Source organism: Anolis sagrei, chromosome 7 (genome assembly GCF_037176765.1).
Source record: "Anolis sagrei isolate rAnoSag1 chromosome 7, rAnoSag1.mat, whole genome shotgun sequence".
In the NCBI taxonomy this organism is placed as follows: Eukaryota; Metazoa; Chordata; class Lepidosauria; order Squamata; family Dactyloidae; genus Anolis; species Anolis sagrei.
Window position 1 is genome coordinate 15,466,842 of NC_090027.1, and position 20,455 is coordinate 15,487,296.

The 20,455-nt window shown below is 43.7% G+C and overlaps 1 protein-coding gene across 1 annotated transcript in view; it reads left to right on the forward strand.

Annotated features, from left to right (window-relative positions):
* Positions 1-20,455, forward strand: part of NUDCD3 (NudC domain containing 3) — a 101,010-nt gene that overhangs the window by 40,078 nt on the left and 40,477 nt on the right. Inside the window, exon 3 of the mRNA XM_060787650.2 lies at positions 6,078-6,210. Coding sequence (XP_060643633.2) covers positions 6,078-6,210 — 133 coding nt within the window. The remainder of the gene's footprint in view (positions 1-6,077; positions 6,211-20,455) is intronic.

The following is a 20,455-nucleotide window of genomic DNA, read 5'->3' on the forward strand; positions in this document are numbered from 1 at the left end:
ACAATTGCCGGGGGGTGGGAAGCCATCCCCAGATAACAGTATATTGTTCATTTGTGGGATTAACATAACTCAAAAACCACTGAACAAATTGACACCAAATGTGGAAATTTGGACACAATACACCTATAATTAAGCCAACAAGTGGCCATCACTCATAAAAACACTGGAAAACACAGAAGAGACTTTAAAAGCCAAAAAACAAAAATTACATTACAACGCATATGCAAAACCACATATATACACAAGTATATATATACACACACACAAACATATATACACACACAAACACATATATACAGACTGGGCCACAACAACCGGTTGCAGGGAATGGCTAGTAAAATATAAAACCATACAAAACTAATCTTCTATATAAATAAAAATGTAATGTTCGTTTTTGGGATTAACATAACTCAAAAACCACTGGACGAATTGACATCAAATTTCGACACAATACACTTATCAGGCCAACAAGTGACCGTCACTCATAAAAACACTAAAAAACACAAAATACAACGCATGGGCAAAACCACATATATACACAAACACACATATATACACAAATAGACACACACATATACACACACAAAACACATATACACAGACTGAGCCACAGTAACGCGTGGCATGGGACTGCTAGTTCATTATAAAGTTAGCCAATGCTAAGCAGGTGCTCCCAATTTGATTTGTGCCTAGGTCAAAGTTCTTTTGGGAAACCTATAAACTCTGCTTTGAGTTCCATTGAAAAAGGCGGTAGATCAGCATTTCTCAACCTGGGGGTCAGAACCTGGGTGGGGGGGTCGTGAGGGGGGTGTCAGAGGGGTCACCAAAGATTATTAGAAAACACAGTATTTTCTGTTGATCATAGGAGTTCTGTGTGGGAAGTTTGGCTCAATTCTATAGTTGGTGAGGTTCAGAATGTTATTTGATTGTAGGTGAACTATAAATCCCAATAACTACAACTCCCAAATATCAAGGTCTATTTTCTCCAAACTACACCAGTGTTCACATTTGGTAGCCAGGTTAATAAGTGGGGCGGTCTCTAGGGAGCATACAACTCACATATTACGCCAGCCCCACTGGCTGCCAGTTTGCTACCGGGCACAATTCAAAGTGCTGGCTTTGGCCTATAACGGCCCCGGCCCAAATTACCTGTCCGAATGCATCTCCCCCTATGTACCATCGCGGATATTAAGATCCTCTGGGGAGGCCCTACTTTCCGTCCCGCCATTGTCACAGGCACGATTGATGGGGATGAGAGACAGGGCCTTCTCGGTGATTGCTCCCCGGCTATGGAACTCCCTTCCTGGTGAGATCAGGTCGGCCCCCTCCCTCCTGCCCTTTAGAAGGATGGTAAAAACTTGGCTGTGGGACCAAGCTTTTAGGACAGGGCAATAAAGCAGCAATAGGAAAGATGACCAGGCCAATTAGATTTGACGCGGATGACTAGGACGGTTTTAAATGGTGTATTTTAATATTTTGATAAATGTTTTTTAATGTTTATGTATTGTATGTGAATTTGTGTCCCGGCATTGAATGTTTGCCATATATATGCTGTGCTCCGCCCTGAGTCCCCTTCGGGGTGAGAAGGGCGGAATATAAATGTTTTAAATAAATAAATAAATAAATATTGCGTATTTGAGCCAAGTTTGGTCCAGATCCATCATTGTTTGAGTCCACAGCGCTCTTTGTATGTAGGTGAACTACAACTCCAAATCTCAAGCTCAATGCCCACCAAACCCTTCCAGTATTTTCTGTTGGTCATGGGAGTTCTGTGTGCCAAGTTTGGTTCAATTCCATCGTCGGTGTTCAGAATGCTTTTTGATTGTAGGTGAACTATAAATCCCAAATGACAAAATGAACTCCCCCAACCCCACCAGTATTCAAATTTGGATGTATTGGGTATATATGCCAAATTTGGTCTGGTGAATGAAAAAAAAAAACCCTGCATATCAGATATTTACATTACTATTTATTAAAATAGCAAAATTACAGTTATGAAGTAGCAACAAAAATAATGTTATGGTTGGGGGTCATCATGACATGAGAAACTGTATTAAGGGGTCGCGGCATTAGGAAAGTTGAGAACCATTGCGGTAGATGTACAAGCATGTTTTACTAAATCAGAGTTTTAGACCTGTCGTGTGAACACTAACCTCTATGTAGCTGTACAGGAAGAGAGAAGGAAAGCCCCTGCTTTAAACATCTTGTTCATGTGTAATTTATATAAGTGGCTTGTTTGCCTCTGAGGGTCAACACTCACAGCTCTTCTGAATTAGCTATGCTAAATTCTTTTTAAAAAGTAGGTTACATGTTCAGGACCAAAATACTCTAATGTGAGAAGTTGTCCTGCTTTGTTAGCGTTGACTATCTTTCTTTTTCAGTAGAATCACTATGCTAAGCTGCTGTTGAAAATAACTTGATGTTAAATGATGGTGGGAGAGGGTGGAATAAACCAGACTAAAATTTCACCTTCTGGTTTAATATTTTTCACAGTGGTCTCTTGCATAAAGTCATTTTCAGGTTACATATTTCCTTGTTGTCTGAAAAGCATTGGGTTGGGGGTGGGATGGCAGTGAGGTTTCTGCTATGGAAATTGATCTGTATTTTGTAATTGAGTGACACCAGGCCAAGGATATTTTATTTATCGTGTTAGGAGCGAACCAGACAGTTGTATTGCATTGAAAACAAACAAACAAAACACAAAGTTTGCAAGCTTGGTATTTTATTAAATGTCCTTTGACCAGTAGCTGGCCACTTGGAGTGCCTCTGGTGTTGCTATAAGAAGGTCCTCCATTGTGCATGTGGCAGGGCTCAGGTTGCATTGCAGCAGGTGGTCTGTAGTTTGCTCTTCTCCACACTCGCATGTCGTGGTTTCCACTTTGTAGCCCCATTTCTTAAGGTTGGCTCTGCCTCTCGTGGTGACAGAGCGCAGTCTGTTTAGCGCCTTCCAAGTCTCCCAGTTTTCTGTGTGCCCAGGAGGGAGTCTTTCATTTGGTATCAGCCACTGATTGAGGTTCTGGGTTTTAGCCTGCCACTTTTGGATGCTCGCTTGCTGAGGTGTTCCAGCTAGTGTCTCTATAGATCTTAGAAAACTATTTCTTGATTTAAGTCGTTGATGTGCTGGCTGATACCCAATCAGAGGATGGGCTGGAGATGTCACTGCCTTGGTCCTTTCAGTATTGGTTGCTACTTCTTGGCGGATGTCAGGTGGTGCAATACTGGCTAAACAGTGTAATTTCTCCAGTGGTGTAGGGCGCAGACACCCCATGATAATGCGGCATGTCTCATTAAGAGCCACATCTACTGTTTTAGTGTGGGCGTGCATACTCAGCAGCAGAGTAGCATAGCGCAAGGGCAGATGTATCTGGTTGTGATCCCCAGGTTGTGCCAGTTAGCTTTCTAGCATCCACTTTTTGCTTGATATTCAGGCAGTGCTTCTTGTAGGTCAGATCATGGTCCAGAGTGACTCCCAGGTATTTGGGTGCGCTACAATGCTCCAAGGCCAAGGATAACGTACATCTTATTTCCAATGGTTTGGAAAGGGGTCTCCCATTCTGTTCCAGTCTTCTGAAGCTATGGTCAAATGTCATCCTCGTCAACAAATTCAGATAGTAGATGTAAATCCAAGATGTAATTTTCAAAAAGAAAATAAAGTTATCTGATTAGTTTGCTTCATTTTTCTGGTTTCACTGTGCTCTCTTATCCTTTGTTGTTGTTCATTCATTCAGTCATTTCCGACTCTTCGTGACCTCATGAACCAGTCCATGCCAGAGCTCCCTGTCGGCCGTCGCCACCCCCAGCTCCTTCACCGTCAATCCAGTCATTTCAAGCATCCCATCCATCCATCTTGCCCTTGGTCGGCCCCTCTTCCCTTTTCTTTCCATTTTCCCCAGCATAATTGTCTTCTCTAAGCTTTCCTGTCTTCTCATGATGTGGCCAAAGTACTTCAACTTTGCCTCTACTATCCTGTCTTATCTTTATTTTAAGTGTTCATTTTTTCCTCAGTTTCCCAGGACAGACTACAACTAATATTTTTGCTTGATCTGGTTTTAATTGTTTATTTTGTCTGGAGACGACTCAAAGCTAGACAAAATTGTGGGTTATTGAATTAAATGATAAGACACAACAAACTGTATACAGCGACATCTTTCTGGTATGGGAGTCTTCTCTGTTTTGTTGATTTCAGTCAGGAAAAAACAGCCACCAGTTTCGTGTTTAAATCCTACATGGTCCATGTTATTATAAGTGTAAATAAATGTCCTGAGAGATGGGTACTTTAGTTTAAGCTTGGAAACTATGAGCCTCATGGTCTCAGGTAAGCATTCGAGGTGCGTTAGAGAGAGGGAAACTAAAATAGTTTCCATATAGAAATAAGTATTGTACCCTCGAAAGGAGACCAATGATACTCTAAAACAGGGGTCCTCAAACTTTTTAAACAGAGGGCCAGGTCACAGTCCCTCAAACTGTTGGAGGACCGGATTATAATGTGAAAAAAAAAAGCACGAATGAATTCCTATGCACACTGCACACATCTTATTTGTAGTGCAAAAACCACTTTAAAACAATACAATAATTAAAGTGAAGAACAATTTTAACAAATATAAACTTATTGGTATTTCAATGGAAAGTGTGGGCCTGCTTTTGGCTGATGAGATAGGATTGTTGTTGTTATTGTTGTGTGCTTCCAAGTTGTTTTAGACTTAAGTTGACCCTAAACAAGGGCTGGGTAAATGACCTTGGAGGGCTGTATCCGGCCCCTGGGCCTTTGTTTGAGGACCCTGCTCTAAAACTCTGATTCCCAACCTTTTTTTTGACCAGGGACCACTTGACCTGGGACCACTTTGATCAGGGACCACTCTCCAAAAATAGTACCAACAGGGTTACGAATCAGTTTTTGGTCAACTTTAGATTTGGTTTGGTTATTTGGGGTGCTGATTCAGAAAATTGCATTGGATAGACCACATCCGCTCTAGTTTTTGATACAGAACATATGCCATCCAGTATTTGCCATCTGCTTTCCCACAGAAAGCCATATTTAATAAGCCTTGGCATTATAAGAGGGTTTTGTGAGACCAGTAGCTCTTGTTGCAACGGTGTAGTAACGGTGAGGCCGCGGACCATATTTTAGTTCTTGCAGACCACTGGTGGTTCACAGACCACTGCTCTAGAAGTATGTTGTTGTTCATTCGTTCAGTCGTCTCCGACCCTTCGTGACTTCATGGACCAGTCCACGCCAGAGCTCCCTGTTGGCCGTCGCCACCCCCAGCTCCTTCAAGGTCAGTCCAGTCACTTCAGGGATGCCATCCATCCATCTTGTCCTTCATCGACCCCTCTTCCTTTTGCCTCCCACTTTCCCCAGCATAATTGTCTTCTCTAGGCTTTGCTGTCTCCTCATGATGTGGCCAAAGTACTTCAACTTTGTCTCTAGTATCCTTCCCTCCAGTGAGCAGCCGGGCTTTATTTCCTGGAGGATGGACTGGTTGGATCTTCTCGCAGTCCAAGGCACTCTCAGCACTTTCCTCCAGCACCACAGCTCAAAAGCATCGATCTTCCTTCGCTCAGCCTTCCCTAAGGTCCAGCTCTCACATCCGTAGGTGACTACAGGGAATACCATGGCTTTGACTAGGCGGATCTTTGTTGCCAGTCTGATGTCTCTACTCTTTATTATTTTATCGAGACTGGACATTGCTCTCCTCCCAAGAAGTAAGCGTCTTCTGATTTCCTGGCCACAGTCTGCATCTGCAGTAATCTTTGCGCCTAGAAATACAAAGTCTGTCATGGCCTCCACGTTTTCTCCCTCTATTTCCCAGTTGTCAATCATTCTTGTTACCATAATCTTGGTTTTTTTGATGTTTAGCTGCAACCCAGCTTTTGCGCTTTCTTCTTTCACCTTGATTAGATGAAATTAGATGCTCTAGAAGTATCTTCAGGTAAAATATCCTAAGCCAGACACTGTTTGGTATGTTAGCTATGCAACTTTTCTTAGTTGTTTCATTTTCTTGTTTTGTTTTGTTTTTGTCTTTTGCTCTTCTTAAGGTAAGCTATTTGATCCTCAGCCCCTTCTTTTCTTTTCCCAGGAAACAGGAGCAGTTCCAAGCAGATCCTGACAGTTACAATGGAGCCGTGAGAGAGAACTATACCTGGTCCCAAGACTACAGTGACCTAGAGATTAAAGTCATGGTGCCCAAGCACATCCTGAAAGGCCGACAGGTAAATGAGCACCTGGGTGGTTTCTGCCCCTTTGATCAGCACCCTTTGTACCCAAGTATTTTACCCGAGTAGTGGACTTTGGTACTCTGCTGTCACCTGCTCAGTTGCTTGAAGACATAATGCTCCTGGCCTACGATAACACAAACAAGTGAGTTTAGAGCAGGGGTATCAAACTCATTTTCATGGAGGGCCACCTCAACCTTATGGTCGCTCCCAGAGGGCCATTGAATTCATGGATGGAGAATTCCTGGATACAGAGAGCCATTTATATTTTTTTACATAGTAGTTAGTGATCTTTAGTTTTCATCCAGTTTGGGTCCCCAGATCTTACTGCATGACAACTACCATTTCTTTTGATTATTTGCCATGTGGGATGGGGATACAGCCCAACAGTACTTGTGGCTCTGAGGTTGGGGAAAAGGTGAAAGGACATTTTAAAGCCATATCCACATATCTAAATCCCAGTCTCACTTTCCTGACTGAACAGAGCAAACTGCAGCTTTCCAGATGTTACTGCATGACAGCTCCCATTGGCTCTAGTCATGTCTCATGTAATCCAGGATTCAGAGATCAACATAAAATGACATGGTGGATTGGATTCAAATCATAGGCTCTGAGTCTGACATGAGTGGTTTAGATCCCATCAAACTCATCTAAATAAATAGAAATGTAATATTTGCTTGTGGGATTAACTTAACTCAAAAACTACTGGCGAATTGACACCAAATTTGGACACAATACACCTATCAGGCCAATGAGTGACCATCACTCATAAAAACACAGAAAAACCACAGTGGAAGGGACTTAAAAAGCAAAAAAAAAAAAAAAAGGCAAAAAGATGCTACACGCGAGTGCAAAAACAACTTCCCCCGGCAAACAAAACACACAATAATAATATAATTATAATAAAATAACAATAAACTTTATTTATACCCCGCCACCATCTCCCCCAATGAGGACTCAGGGCGGCGTACATGAGGCCATGCCCAAACAACAAAATACAATAAAATAAGATACAAATTGCAAATAAATAAACAACATAGCATTAAAATGTATAAGTATATAAACAATATACACAATAGCATATCCAAACTCTCTTCCGGACTACAGCTCCCAGCATCCCCTAGACAAGGCCCTTTAGGAGAGGAGGATGATCCAAATGCACTGCTTCCAATCTGCAAGCTTTCTTCTCCTTGGATTTCTTTGAGAGCATCCCAATCCCTGCATATTTCCAAATTCATATTCCTGGACTGCAACTCCCAGCAATCCTCCAGATAGATAAGATAGATAGATTAGATAGAGATAAATAGATAGGTAGGTAGATAGATTGATCAGGAAGACTGCTGGGAGTTGCATTCCAAGAATAGGTAGAGAAGGAAGGGGAGAAAGAGGAAGGGAAAAAAGGGGAGGGAAGGAAGGGAAGAGGAAGAGAAGGAAGAAAGGAAGGAGAGAAAGAAAGGAGAAGAGAAAGAGGGAGGGAAGGTTGGCCACAGCAACACGTGGCGGGTACAGCTAGTGTGAAAATAAAAACTTTTAGTCTTAAGGGTGCTGCTATGTGTCTTTCCCCCCTTTCCTTTCCTCTTTTGTTAATGCTTCATAATGTAGTTGGTTCAGATTGTCCACCAGAGGGCCACCTGTATTACTGCTCAATTCCAACAGAGGGCAGGGAGGGATGGCGTCTTCCTAACACATTTCCCCAATTCCATCACCTTCAGACGGAACCCAAATGCACATGCACTGACATTTCTACTTTCCTGTATTTTTATACCAGTTCTCCAATTTGGAAACATTGAAGAATGTGTATTGCTTTTAAGGCAGGAGAGAAATAAGCAAACAAATAATAACACAGCCTAACATTTTTCCCCCCTGGTTTGTAGGTTTGTTCCTGGGGTTATTTGGGGCGCTGGTTCAGAAAACTGCATTGGATGGACTGTATCAAGTCTAGTTTCTTAGATATGGGTATCCTGATTTTCTATGGGTGGGCAGATGAAGACTGGTGTATGGCATATAATAATGATGGTGGTGGTGGTGGAGGAAATACAATCAAGGCTATCAACACCTGGGCCATCCCCTTCATTAGATACATGGCTGGAATTGTGAACTGGACACAAGCAGAACTGGATGATCTGGACAGAAAAACAAGAAAACTGATGACAATCCACTACTCGTTACACCTGTGTAGTGATGTCAACAGACATTACCTGCCCAGAAAATCAGGAGGCAGAAAGAAGTGAAAGTGAAACAAATGGTAGAAGAAGAGAAACATGCGCTGGCAGATTATGTGAAAGGCAGCCAAGAACCAACATTGAGGGAAGTCAATAGGAGTAAACTGCTTAAAGTGCAAAAGACAAAGAGTGAAAACTGTAAAACAACAATCCAGAGCAGAAGAGAAAACTGGCAAAAGAAGGCACTCCATGGACAGTTTCTGGCTGTCGCTGCACAAGGCTGAAGACCTTGTGGGTGCCTCATCAAACTACAAATCCCACTCTGGCACTTAGGCTTTGTGTAATAATAATAATAATAATACTACACCAGACATCACGATTGTGGAAAAGAAAAAAGTGGATTATTGATGTCGCGATACCGGGTGACAGTCACACATTGAGGAAAAACTGCTATCAAGACCTCAAAATCGAACTGCAAAGGCTCTGGCATAAACCAGTACAGGTGGTCCCAGTGGTCATTGGCGCACTGGGTGCTGTGCCAAAAGATCTCAACCGGCATTTGGAAACAATAAACATTGACAAAATCATGATCTGTCAACTGCAAAAGGCCACCTGACTTGGATCTGCGTGCATCATTCGAAAATACACCACACAGTCCTAGACACTTGGGAAGTGTTTGACTTTGTGATACGAAATACGGATTTTGTGATCCGAAATCCAGCATATAGATCTTGTTTGCTGTGACATACTGTGCTTTTGTGTAAATAATAATAATAATAATAACCCAAGAACAAGCCATTAGAACCAATGCCATCAAAGCCAGAATTGAAAAGTCGACAACAGATTCCAAATGTAGACTCTGCAAGGAAGCAGATGAAACAATAGATCACATCCTCAGCAGCTGCAAGAAGACTACAGACAGACTACAAGCAGAGACATAACACAGTTGCTCAGTTGATTCATTGGAATTTGTGCCACAAATACCATCTGCCTGCGACAAAGAACTGGTGGGATCACAAGCCAGAAAAAGTTACAGAGAATGAACACGCCAAACTCCTCTGGGACTTTCGAATACAGACAAACAGAGTTCTGGAGCACAACACTCCTGACCTCACAATCATGTTAAAAAACAAAGTATGGATCGTCGATGTCACAATCCCAGGTGACAACAGGATTGCAGAGAAACAACAGGAAAAGCTGACATGATATTAGGATTTAAAGATCGAACTGCAAAGACTCTGGCACAAGCCAGTCAAGATGGTCCCAGTGGTGATCAGCACACTGGATGCAGTGCCTAAAGACCTTGGCCTGCACTTAAACACAATCGGCGCTGACAAAATTACCATCTGCTAGCTGCAGAAAGCCATCTTACTGGGATCTGCATGCATCATTCCCTGATACATCACACAGTCCTAGACACTTGGGAAGTGTCCAACGTGTGATCCAATACAACAACCAGCAGAGTGATCTTGTCTGCTGTGGACTCATCTTGCTGTGTTTCAAATAATAATAATAATAATAATAATAATAATAACAACAACAACAACAACAACACTTCCACAAGCCAGTAAAGCTGATGCCAGTGGTGATTGGCACACTAGGTGCAGTGCCTAAGACATTGGCCTGCACTTAAAAACAATCATTACTGACAAAATTATCATCTGTCAGCTGCAAAAGGCACCCTACTTTGATGTGCACACATTATTCGCTGATACATTATACAGTCCTAGACACTTGGGAAGTGTTTGACATGTGATCAAATACAAAAGCCAACATAGTGATCTTGTTTGCTGTGTACTAACCTTGTTGTGTATCAAATATAATAGTAGCAACAACAACAACAACAACAATAATAATAATAACCTTTATTTATGTTCTGGCCTATCTCCCCGAGTGGATTCAGGGTGGATTCTGACAAACAAAAAAGGCAAACATTCAGTACTCTGAGAATAATTCACCAATAGTGTATTTGGTTGTTAATTTGTTCATGCAGATCCATATTGCATAAAATGAGTTGAAAGTCATTCTCAGGCCAATTCCTGATTTACTGGGTTTTTTTAAAAAAAAAAAACAAACAAACTCTGCAACATAAAAATGAATTTGTCTTTTCTCATTCAAAACCAAATGTTCATGCTTATGAATGATCCAAAACAATGTTCCTTTTCCAGTGATCATACTCTTAGAGGACACACTCTGAATCATGGTTGTGTTAAGAACCTTGGTGGTTTTGAGCTTGGTTTTCTTGTGGAGGGGAGGCATTTACCAAGCTTACCTTTCTACGTTGTGCCTTGGGAGCCTGTTTTGTGGAGTGTGACGTATGTTTGATTGTGGGCTCCGGGAAGATCTTCTACAAGCCAAGGTTGCATGTGGGGTTTATTGAAGTTTGGATGGAGCCTGTTGCTAAAGCATGTATCAACCGTGGGCATCCATTTTGCTCTACATTGCTTTCCTGGATCTGTGACTCATAAAGAAAAAAAAGCGATAGACTTTGGTGAAATCATAAGTCAAGTGTGCCTCGTCATCTAATTTCCTTTGACTTTAGCTGAGGTGGGGGAGGAGGGGGCAGCATTTAAACCTATGTGAAATTTGCTTGCTGTAGGGAAGCTTGCCGTGTTTATTTCAATGGATGCAATGAATGAAATATTCCTGCTTCTTGGCAGGGGGTTGGACTGGATGGCCCATGAGGTCTCCTCCAACTCTTTGATTCTATGATGGATGATGGACTCTAAGGAAGAGACTTTCTCTCCCCCTGCTTATATTTTTGATAATTTATGTTTATAAAGGTCTCCTAGATGATGCTGTTCTCCCCCTCTTGCTTGTTCTTTTCCCTCAATCTTTGGATCCTTGGACTCCCCCCCCCCCCCCCCGAATGATGGAAGAATGATGCAATTTCTTTTGTCAATCTGAGATAGGCAGATCTCTACTGAAGACCTAGTAATGAGATTGGTTGAGAGTGGTTGAGGAGACATTGCATTGACTTAAGTACAATGGACATTTGTTTTGTTTTACTTCCTGCTCCCAGAAAAGCTGTTAAATGGGGGATCATGCTCTTGGTCTCTCTCTCTCTTGCTTGCTCACTTGCTTTTCTATCTGGAAAATGTCTTGTTTTTCTTCCCCTCTGTGTGTTCAGGGCAGTTAAAATGAGCACACTTAAGTTTCATATATCAGCATCAACCTACACAGCTCTGTGTCATGTGAGAATAGCTGTGCTGCTGCAGGAGCATTAATTGACACCGACAGTACAGACCTAGGGGCAAGGGTTGATTAGAACAGTTATCAGAGGCTGTGGAGGCAACCGAGGAAATAGAAAACACATTGTGACTGAGGAAGGAGAAGGAACACATTGCAAAATGAAGACATGGTGCTTGAATGCTGAAGTATTGGGTTGCGGGCAGAGCGGGGAAAGCATACTATTTAATTCATTTTGTTTATATGCTGCCTTTCTTCTTGCCCAGGTCCCAAGTATATAGTGACCCATAGCATGGACCTTAGACCAAACTCCTTCTGTTTCTATCCATCACTGCCCCTTTTCTTAATCTCATTTCATCTGTATTTATTTTAAATACAGACCTAGTTCATTCAGAAATCTGGACCAGGGGTATAGCACTATTTGCAAGAATAGCAGGAAGCCTAGGTTTGCACAGTTCACCTTCCATGCCTTCACAGCTCAGGGATGGAGATTGAAAGCTTTTGCTTCTGTTTTCAGCCGTGGGTTTTTGTTTTAGTATATCCAGATCTGGCCAAATCATGGTTTAGAGCAGTGGTTCGCAACCTTTTTTTTGACCAGGGACTACTTGGAACAGGGACTACATTGACCAGGAACCACTCTCCAACATTAGTACCAAAAGGGGCACAAATCAGTTTTTGGTCAACTTTAGATTCGGTTTGGTTATTTGTGGTGCTGATTCGGAAAATTGCATTAGATAGACTACATCAGCTCTAGTTTCTGATACAGAGCACATGCCATCCGTAACAACTCTTTGTGTTTGCCAATGGGAGCTAACAACAACAACAACAACTTGGGGAGGGGGGGGGGCTAAACAGGGTCTTACAAAAGCCTGCTTTTTTATTACAATTCTTATGTTTAGCAATGGGAGCTAATCATCACCATCATCATCATCATCATGGTGGTCCCAGTGGTGATTGGCACACTGAGTGCAGTCCCTAAAGACCTTGGCCTACACTTAAACACAATCGGCGCTGACAAGATTACCATCTGCCACCCTACTGGGATCTGCACGCATTATTCGCCGATACATCACACAGTTCTAGACACTTGGGAAGTGTCCGACGTGTGATCCAATATAACAGCCAGTAGAGTGTCTGCTGTGGACTCATCTTATTGTGTTTCTAATAATAATAATAATAATAATAATAACAACAACAACAACAACAACAACAACAACAATAACAATAATTACTTTGGGGGACTAAATAGAGTCTTACAAAGGGCTGCTTTCCCATTACAACTTGGTGTTTGGCAATGGGAGCTAACAACATCAACAACTTTTGGGGATTCTTCTCTCTCTCGCTCTCCTCAAATGGTGCCAGGGAAGCCGCAAGTGGATGAGGGCAACGTCGCTTCCTTCTTTCCTTCCTTCCTTCCTTCCTTCCTTCCTTCCTTCCTTCCTTTGGATCAGCAGTAATCTAAACTTAACCATAGTTTTCAATTTTAACATAACAAGGAATCATAGTTAGAAGCAGAATTGAAAATTCTTGAGTTGTGGCTGATCTAGAGGAAGAGAAGGAATGGAATAGTGCAACTTCAACTCAGGCAACACACATGTAAATATTTAATCCCTATGAGAAATCGGGCATAAGCCTAGCCAAGGAGTTTGCCTTTGCTATGAACAGTCTGGACATCCAGGACAACTAGACTGATGACAAGGGGAGACATGCCCTAATATCTTTAGACATCAGTGAGGACTATAACAACATAGTAGATGGGTGTCCAAAACCAAAGACAACCCCAACAACAGAAGTCCATAAAAATTCATTTATCACAGCCAATTTAACTCATCAGATAGCAAACATGAATACAGACATCCAAGCTATTAAGTCATACCTTACAGAAATTAACGCCCTCCTAACTACAATCACACAACACATGGTGACACATGTGGCAAATAAGGATAAAACACTGCTAGTTGCAAGCTTTAACACAGAGAGTGACAACTCCAATGTAAAAGGGAACCTAGAAAACAAATATAGATATGAGGATAACACAGAAGAAGCCTCCAAATCTAGCAAACCTGATAGAAAGGCAAAGACCAAGGGCAAGAGATTGAGAAAAACCAAAGAAGAGAAAAAGATTGCCATCCCTGCAACCAAAAGATCCAACATGAACTACCAAAAGGTATTTAAACTTATGGTCAGAAAGAAAAAGCGAACTACTAGTGTGAAGCCAACTAAAGTCAGGAAAGTTAAACTCAATCTCAACCCTGAACCCAAGAAGGAAGAGTCGCTAACTCTGGTCAACCCGGGAACAGCTTCAGAAGTAAACCAACAAAACATACTTCTGTCAAATCAATCTGTCAAATCAATCGGGAGGACTAGAAGACGTACCAGAGATACAAGTCCCCAGGGGAAGTGCCTGGTCAAAGGAAAAGGAAAGTAATGGAAGGATAGATTGATGGAATGGGGCCCAAATGGAACAGAATATCAGTATCACATCGCAGAACTATGTGTTAGTATTGGATATTTATCCCTTTAATGGAGTATGGCCCACTTGGGACTCAGTATATACAGTCAATATCTATCTAAGACAGATCTTGAACTGCAGAAATTCAACACTGATAGCTGTTAGGACCCTGATGGAGACTTGGGACTTCACAAGGGTGTCCCTCTGCTTTAAGAACCCCTTTTATACCTGGTCAATTGTTGAGAAAGAGGACACTCTTTGGGAATTTTTCCGGCACACTTCTACAAAGATGTCTCCTGTAGACCGCTGCTTCCAAGAAATCAACCGAATGCTAACATGGCAGTAGAGATACTGACTAACCAGCTCCCCCCAGGAAAGCTGTTGAATTTAGCGCCCCAAAATCAGCCCAGTATAGAGATACCCTTTGGTGAGTTACACATTGGTGAGGAAGGGGACTTTCTGGAATCATTCCAATGCCTGCCACAAACAAGCCAGAGAGAGTTACAAAATTGATATTTCTGGACATACTTTCAGCAAGATCCAGTTAGAAGGACCAGTGGTCAGAAACTATGGATAATGGTAATGTAAAACCACTGAAGAGCATCAGATTTCTTTCACATATAGGTAAACTAGTTTATTTGTTCATGGCCAGCATCCTGTAGCCAAGTAATGAAGAAAGCACAACATTTTTCAACCAATACTGATAAAGCAAGACAATTGAAATGCAACTACAGCTCCTAAAATTCTTACATTGGTATAGCTAAACCCTCTGCTTGCTTGTTAATTTTGAGAGGAATCAAAATAAACTTTCTCAGCTCTGCATTGATGTATTCTTCATAACAAAGCCAGTGACCACCACTATTCTGTGTAGCAGAAAATTCCATCCAAAAATAGACCTTATATGAAGAAGTTGTTTTTTACACAGTTCAGGGGAAGCTAGGCAAATACAAACCAGGTTTAGTTAGCTCATCGAAAAGTGTCCAGGAATAAATTGTGAATGATCTGTGCTTTTCTTTTTTGCCCGTGCTTCATTTTTTTAATGAGCAACCCAGCAATGAGTCCTGTCCCTGAAAGCCACAGTTTAATGATTATGGCAGTCACTTCATGTTATTTTGTCACATTTTACTTTCTGTTGCCCTGAATATAAATCCATCTGCCTGAGAGCAGTCTGGTTTCACTGAAGGGAGAGCTGATCTTTGTGATCAGAAAACAGAATTATTATTATTATTATTATTATTATTATTATTATTATTAACTTTATTTGTACCCCGCTAACATCTCCCGAAGGACTCGATGTGGCTTACAAAGGCCAAGGCCTCAAAACACAACATAACAATACAACACCTAAAGCAAATTAAAAACAGTTAAAGCAATATTAAACAACAAGCAATAAACAATACATCAAGACATTATAAAACTGGGCCAGGCCAGGGTAATGGGTACAAGATTAAAAATGCTGATGTGACAGGTGATATGTAAGGATTATAGGGTAAGTGCAGTGTGCAGATTGCAGCAATCTTAGTTCTAATAAAGTGCTTCTGGGACTTGTTATTGGAGATTCCTATTCTGGAAAGGCACATCGGAACAGCCAGGTCTTCAAGTTCTTTCTAAAGACTGCCAATGTAGGGGCCTTTCTAAGATCTTTTGGGAGGGTGTTCCAGAGTCGGGGGGCCACCAAAGAAAAGGCCCTGTCTCGTGTCCCCACCAAGCGTGCCTGCGACGCAGGCGGAATCACGAGCAGGGCCTCTCTGGATGAACGAAGTGAGCGCGTGGGTTCATAAATGGAGATGCGGTCACGCAGGTAGGATGGTCCCAAACCGTTTAGGGCTTTGTAGGTAAGCACCTGCACCTTAAATTGGGCTCGGAAAATAAACGGCAGCCAGTGGAGCTCCTTGAACAAGAGGGTTGACCTCTCTCTGTAAGGAGCACCAGTTAACATCCTGGCTGCTGCCCGTTGGACCAGTTGGAATTTCCGAGCCATTTTCAAGGGCAGCCCCATGTAGAGCACATTACAGTAGTCCAATCTAGAGGTGACCAGGGCATGGACCACCCCGGCCAGATCCTTTATGTAGAGTTTGGAAATGGATGGTGCCCAAGCCAAATGGTTTGTCTTAATATTTTTGAGGGACGCATAGCTTTAGAAAAACAAAGCACAAGTGATCCTGAATCTTTAACATATTCTGGTTTACTTGTTTTAATGTAAAAAATATATCTCTTTGTAGCCTGAAAAAATACTTTTAGGTCTGATAGTTTTCAGTATTTCTACCAGCATAGCCACTGGTCATGCTGACTAGTGGACTCCGGGAGCTGTAGTTGTATCTTGCTCACAGCAGGACAGTGTTGGACCTAATTCCAAGCTGTCCAGATCTACTGGGATATTATCTGTTGAAACTTTGACATGCAATCTTATATTGTTCCAACCACACAGTTTAAAGAAATCCTCAAAGTTGTCTAACTAGGTTACAGCTCTAGCAAGATGTATTCTGAAACTAGAATCTGAAAGATTTAGATATTTTTTCCCTTCTGTTTGAAACACATAAGTGTTTCCTTTCCACTCCAGATGTGTGTCATGAATGACATTAATTTGTGAGGGGGCTTGAAGGGACTGTTATTATAGTCTCTTTCACCTTCACAAATGTTCTACTGTTGATCAGCTGTGACCTGTGTGTCAAAGCAGTTTGTTTGCCCGTTTCGTCCCCTCCAATCTCATCTAGGTTGATTTTGCTGGGGCTTTTTAGAACTGGTCCTATCTTTAGATAAAGCGAGAAAACTGGCACAGGTGCTGAGGGTCCATACCTGCATACGTGATACAACTTTCCTGTACTTTCAAAGCTCAGGGGATGGCTCATTTCAGGGGTAGGGGAAGACAATAACCCATTATCAGTGGTGAAGCTGCAACTCTGATTTATCTTGTACATGAAATGGAGTCTGTCTTGTAAATTACTTATGACCCTACTGCCTTGAATTCTGCATAATGTTAGTATACATTATTTATTTATTTATTTATTTATTTACTATTCTTGTATACCGCTGTATCTCAAGCCCGAGGGCGACTCACAGCGGTTTCCAGACAGCAAACAAGACAATAAAAACAGCAATAATTAATATACCATAATAGTTAAATTACACATTTCCATTACTAGCTAATAAACAAACATCAATACACAGTTATCACAAAACCCACCCCCGATCGCCTCATCATCCAAGCGTGATCCAAATTCGACGTCCATTGTTCCGTTCCTATGTTCAAATTACCAAAATTGCACTGAATTACTCAAACGCCTGCACGAACATCCAGGTCTTCAACTTTCTACGGAATGTCATGAGAGATGGTGCCAGCCTAACATCTACAGGAAGGGCGTTCCACAGCCGGGGAGCCACCACCGAGAAGGCCCTATCTCTCGTCCCCACCAACCGTGCTTGAGAGGCTGGCGGGATCGAGAGCAGGGCCTCCCCGGAAGATCTCAAAGTCCGGGTGGGTTCATAGGCCGAGATGCGGTCAGCTAGGTATCTTGGGCCGGAACCGTTTAGGGCTTTATAGGCCAGTACCAACACCTTGAATTGGGCCCGGTAGCAAATCGGCAGCCAGTGGAGCTGGTGCAACAGGGGGGTTGTGTGCTCCCTGCGCTCCGCTCCTGTTAGAATCATGGCTGCCGCGCGTTGGACTAGTTGCAGCTTCCAGGCCGTCTTCAGGGGCAGCCCCACGTAGAGAGCGTTGCAGTAGTCTAGGCGGGATGTGACAAGAGCGTGTACCACTGTGGCCAAGTCAGACTTCCCAAGATACGGGCGCAGCTGGCGCACGAGCCTGAGCTGTGCAAATGCTCCCCTGGTTACCGCCGAGACCTGGGGCTCCAGGCTCAGCGACGAATCCAGGGTCACACCCAAGCTGCGAACCTGTGTCTTCAGAGGGAGTGCGACCCCATCCAACACAGGCTGTAACCCTATACCCTGTTCAGCCTTGCGACTGACCAGGAGTACCTCTGTCTTGTCTGGATTCAACTTCAATTTGTTCGCCCTCATCCAGACCGTCACAGCAGCCAGGCACCGGTTCAGGACCTCGACAGCCTCCTTAGTAGCAGGTGGAAAGGAGTGACAGAGTTGGACATCATCTGCGTACAGATGACACCGTACCCCGAAACTCCGGATGATCTCACCCAGCGGCTTCATGTAGATGTTAAACAGCATGGGAGACAGAATAGAACCCTGAGGAACTCCACAAGACAATGGTTGTGGGGAAGAACAGGTGTCCCCCAGTAACACCTTCTGGGAACGACCCTCCAGAAATGACCGGAGCCACTGCAAAACAGTGCCTCCGAGACCCATTTCCGCAAGGCGCCCCAGAAGGGAAGATTGGAAACTGGCCGAAAGTTGTCAAATTTAGTGGGGTCCCGTGATGGTTTCTTCAACAGCGGTTTTATTATAGCTTGTTTTAAGCTCGCTGGAATTTTGCCTTCCCGAAGGGAGGCATTAACCACCACCTCCACCCACTCAGCCAATCCCCCTCTGGCCTCTTTTAGAAGCCAGGATGGGCAGGGGTCTAGGATGGATGTGGTCGGCCTCATTCCTCCAAGCATCTTGTCCACATCCTCGGGCTTCACCAATTGAAATGAATCCATCAAAATAGGACAAGCAGGTGCTCTTGTTACATCCACAGAGACTGCATTTAACATGGTGTCCAGACTAGAACGGATCAAAGCGACTTTGTCTGTGAAGAACCGAGCAAAAGCTTCACAGCGAGAGGTCGAGTTGTCAGGGCTCCCACCTTGGGTGGTGGGATTCAAAAAGCCTTGGACAATCCGAAACAACTCAGCCGGACGGTTCTTTGCAGACGCAATAGTGGCCGCAAAGAACGCCTTCTTTGCGGCTTTTATTGCCGCGGCATATGCCCTCAGAAAGGACACAAACCGTGTTCGATTTGGCTCGCTCGGGTCCGAACGCCACACACTCTCTAGTTCCCTCTTCCTTCGCTTCATCACTGCCAGCTCCTCAGTGAACCAAGGCGCTGGTTTAGCTCGGCTACTTGAGAGGGGACGTTCCGGAGCGATCGTGTCAATCGCCCTAGTCATCTCCCCATTCCAGAGAGCAACCAGGGCGTCGACAGGGTCACCTACCGAGGCGGCGGGAAACTCCCCAAGAGCCATCAGGAATCCATCCGGATCCATAAGCCTCCTGGGGCGGACCATCCTAATAGGTCCTCCACCTCTGCCGAGGTTAGGGGGTGCAGTGAGCCTAAATCTGACCAAGTAGTGGTCGGTCCATGGCAACTCCTCAACACCGCCACCTTCCTCCCATCCCTGGCAGAAAACTAAGTCCAATGTATGTCCTGCACTGTGAGTGGGGCCAGTTACTTGTTGGGACAGCCCCATGGTTGCCATGGCAGACATGAAGTCCTGAGCTGCTCCAGAAAGGGCCGTCTCGGCGTGGACATTGAAGTCCCCCAGCACAAGGAGCTGCCGGGACTCCAACGCCAGGCTCGAGACCACCCCCGCTAGCTCAGGTAGGGAGACTGTAGTGCAGCGAGGTGGACGGTACACTACCAGAATCCCTATTCTGTCCCGGTCACCCACTCTCAGGTAGACGCCTTCAAAATTTGTAGACTGTGGGATGGGGCCCCTGGTCAGAGGGATGGAATCTCTATAGACCACTGCAACCCCGCCTCCCCGCCCTCCGGATCTTGGTTGGTGCTGCACGGAGAAGCCTGGTGGGCAGAGCTGGGTGAGATTCACCCCCCCAGCTTCGTCCAACCAGGTCTCCGTGATGCACGCCAGATCTGCCCGCTCATCCAAAATTAGGTCTTGGATGAAGGTGGTTTTTCCGTTGACAGATCTGGCGTTCAACAGCACCACCTTCAATCCAGAGGGACCGCCAACCTGGTTACACCCATTTACCGTATAAGGAGACCGGTTTGGAATTACTAATGTTGGTGCACGATCCCTAGGCCGAATTGTTGGTGTCCTTGTTCCACATCTCCCCTTCCCCACCACCACTTCTATGGAGGCCCCTCGGCTGATGGAACACCCTCCCCCCTCCATGCCACATTCCATCCCTGTAATCTCAGTTTGCGTTTCATTGTTAGTTGTATAGCTTGTTGAGATCTTAACCCAATTCGCGTTTCCATTCCCTTTGTTTCCCTCCCCCGTCCCATTGTTTCCTCCAGTCTCCAGCCCGCTGCGTCCCCTGACCTCCCCACACAAGATTAACAGTACAGATAGAAGGTACCAAGGGATAGGGGAGCACATGGATAACAGTTATCAATACACTTATTAACGCTTCACGATCTCAATATGTAGCGGATACTCTCTCTAGGTTCTTAAAGTGCAGTGTGCAATGTGCTATTGATATCTAACCAGAACTTGTTAAAGTGCAGCATGGAGGTAAAGTGCTAAGATGGATCAATAGCAGCATACAGTATGGGATTAGATTAGCAGCAATAGGAATA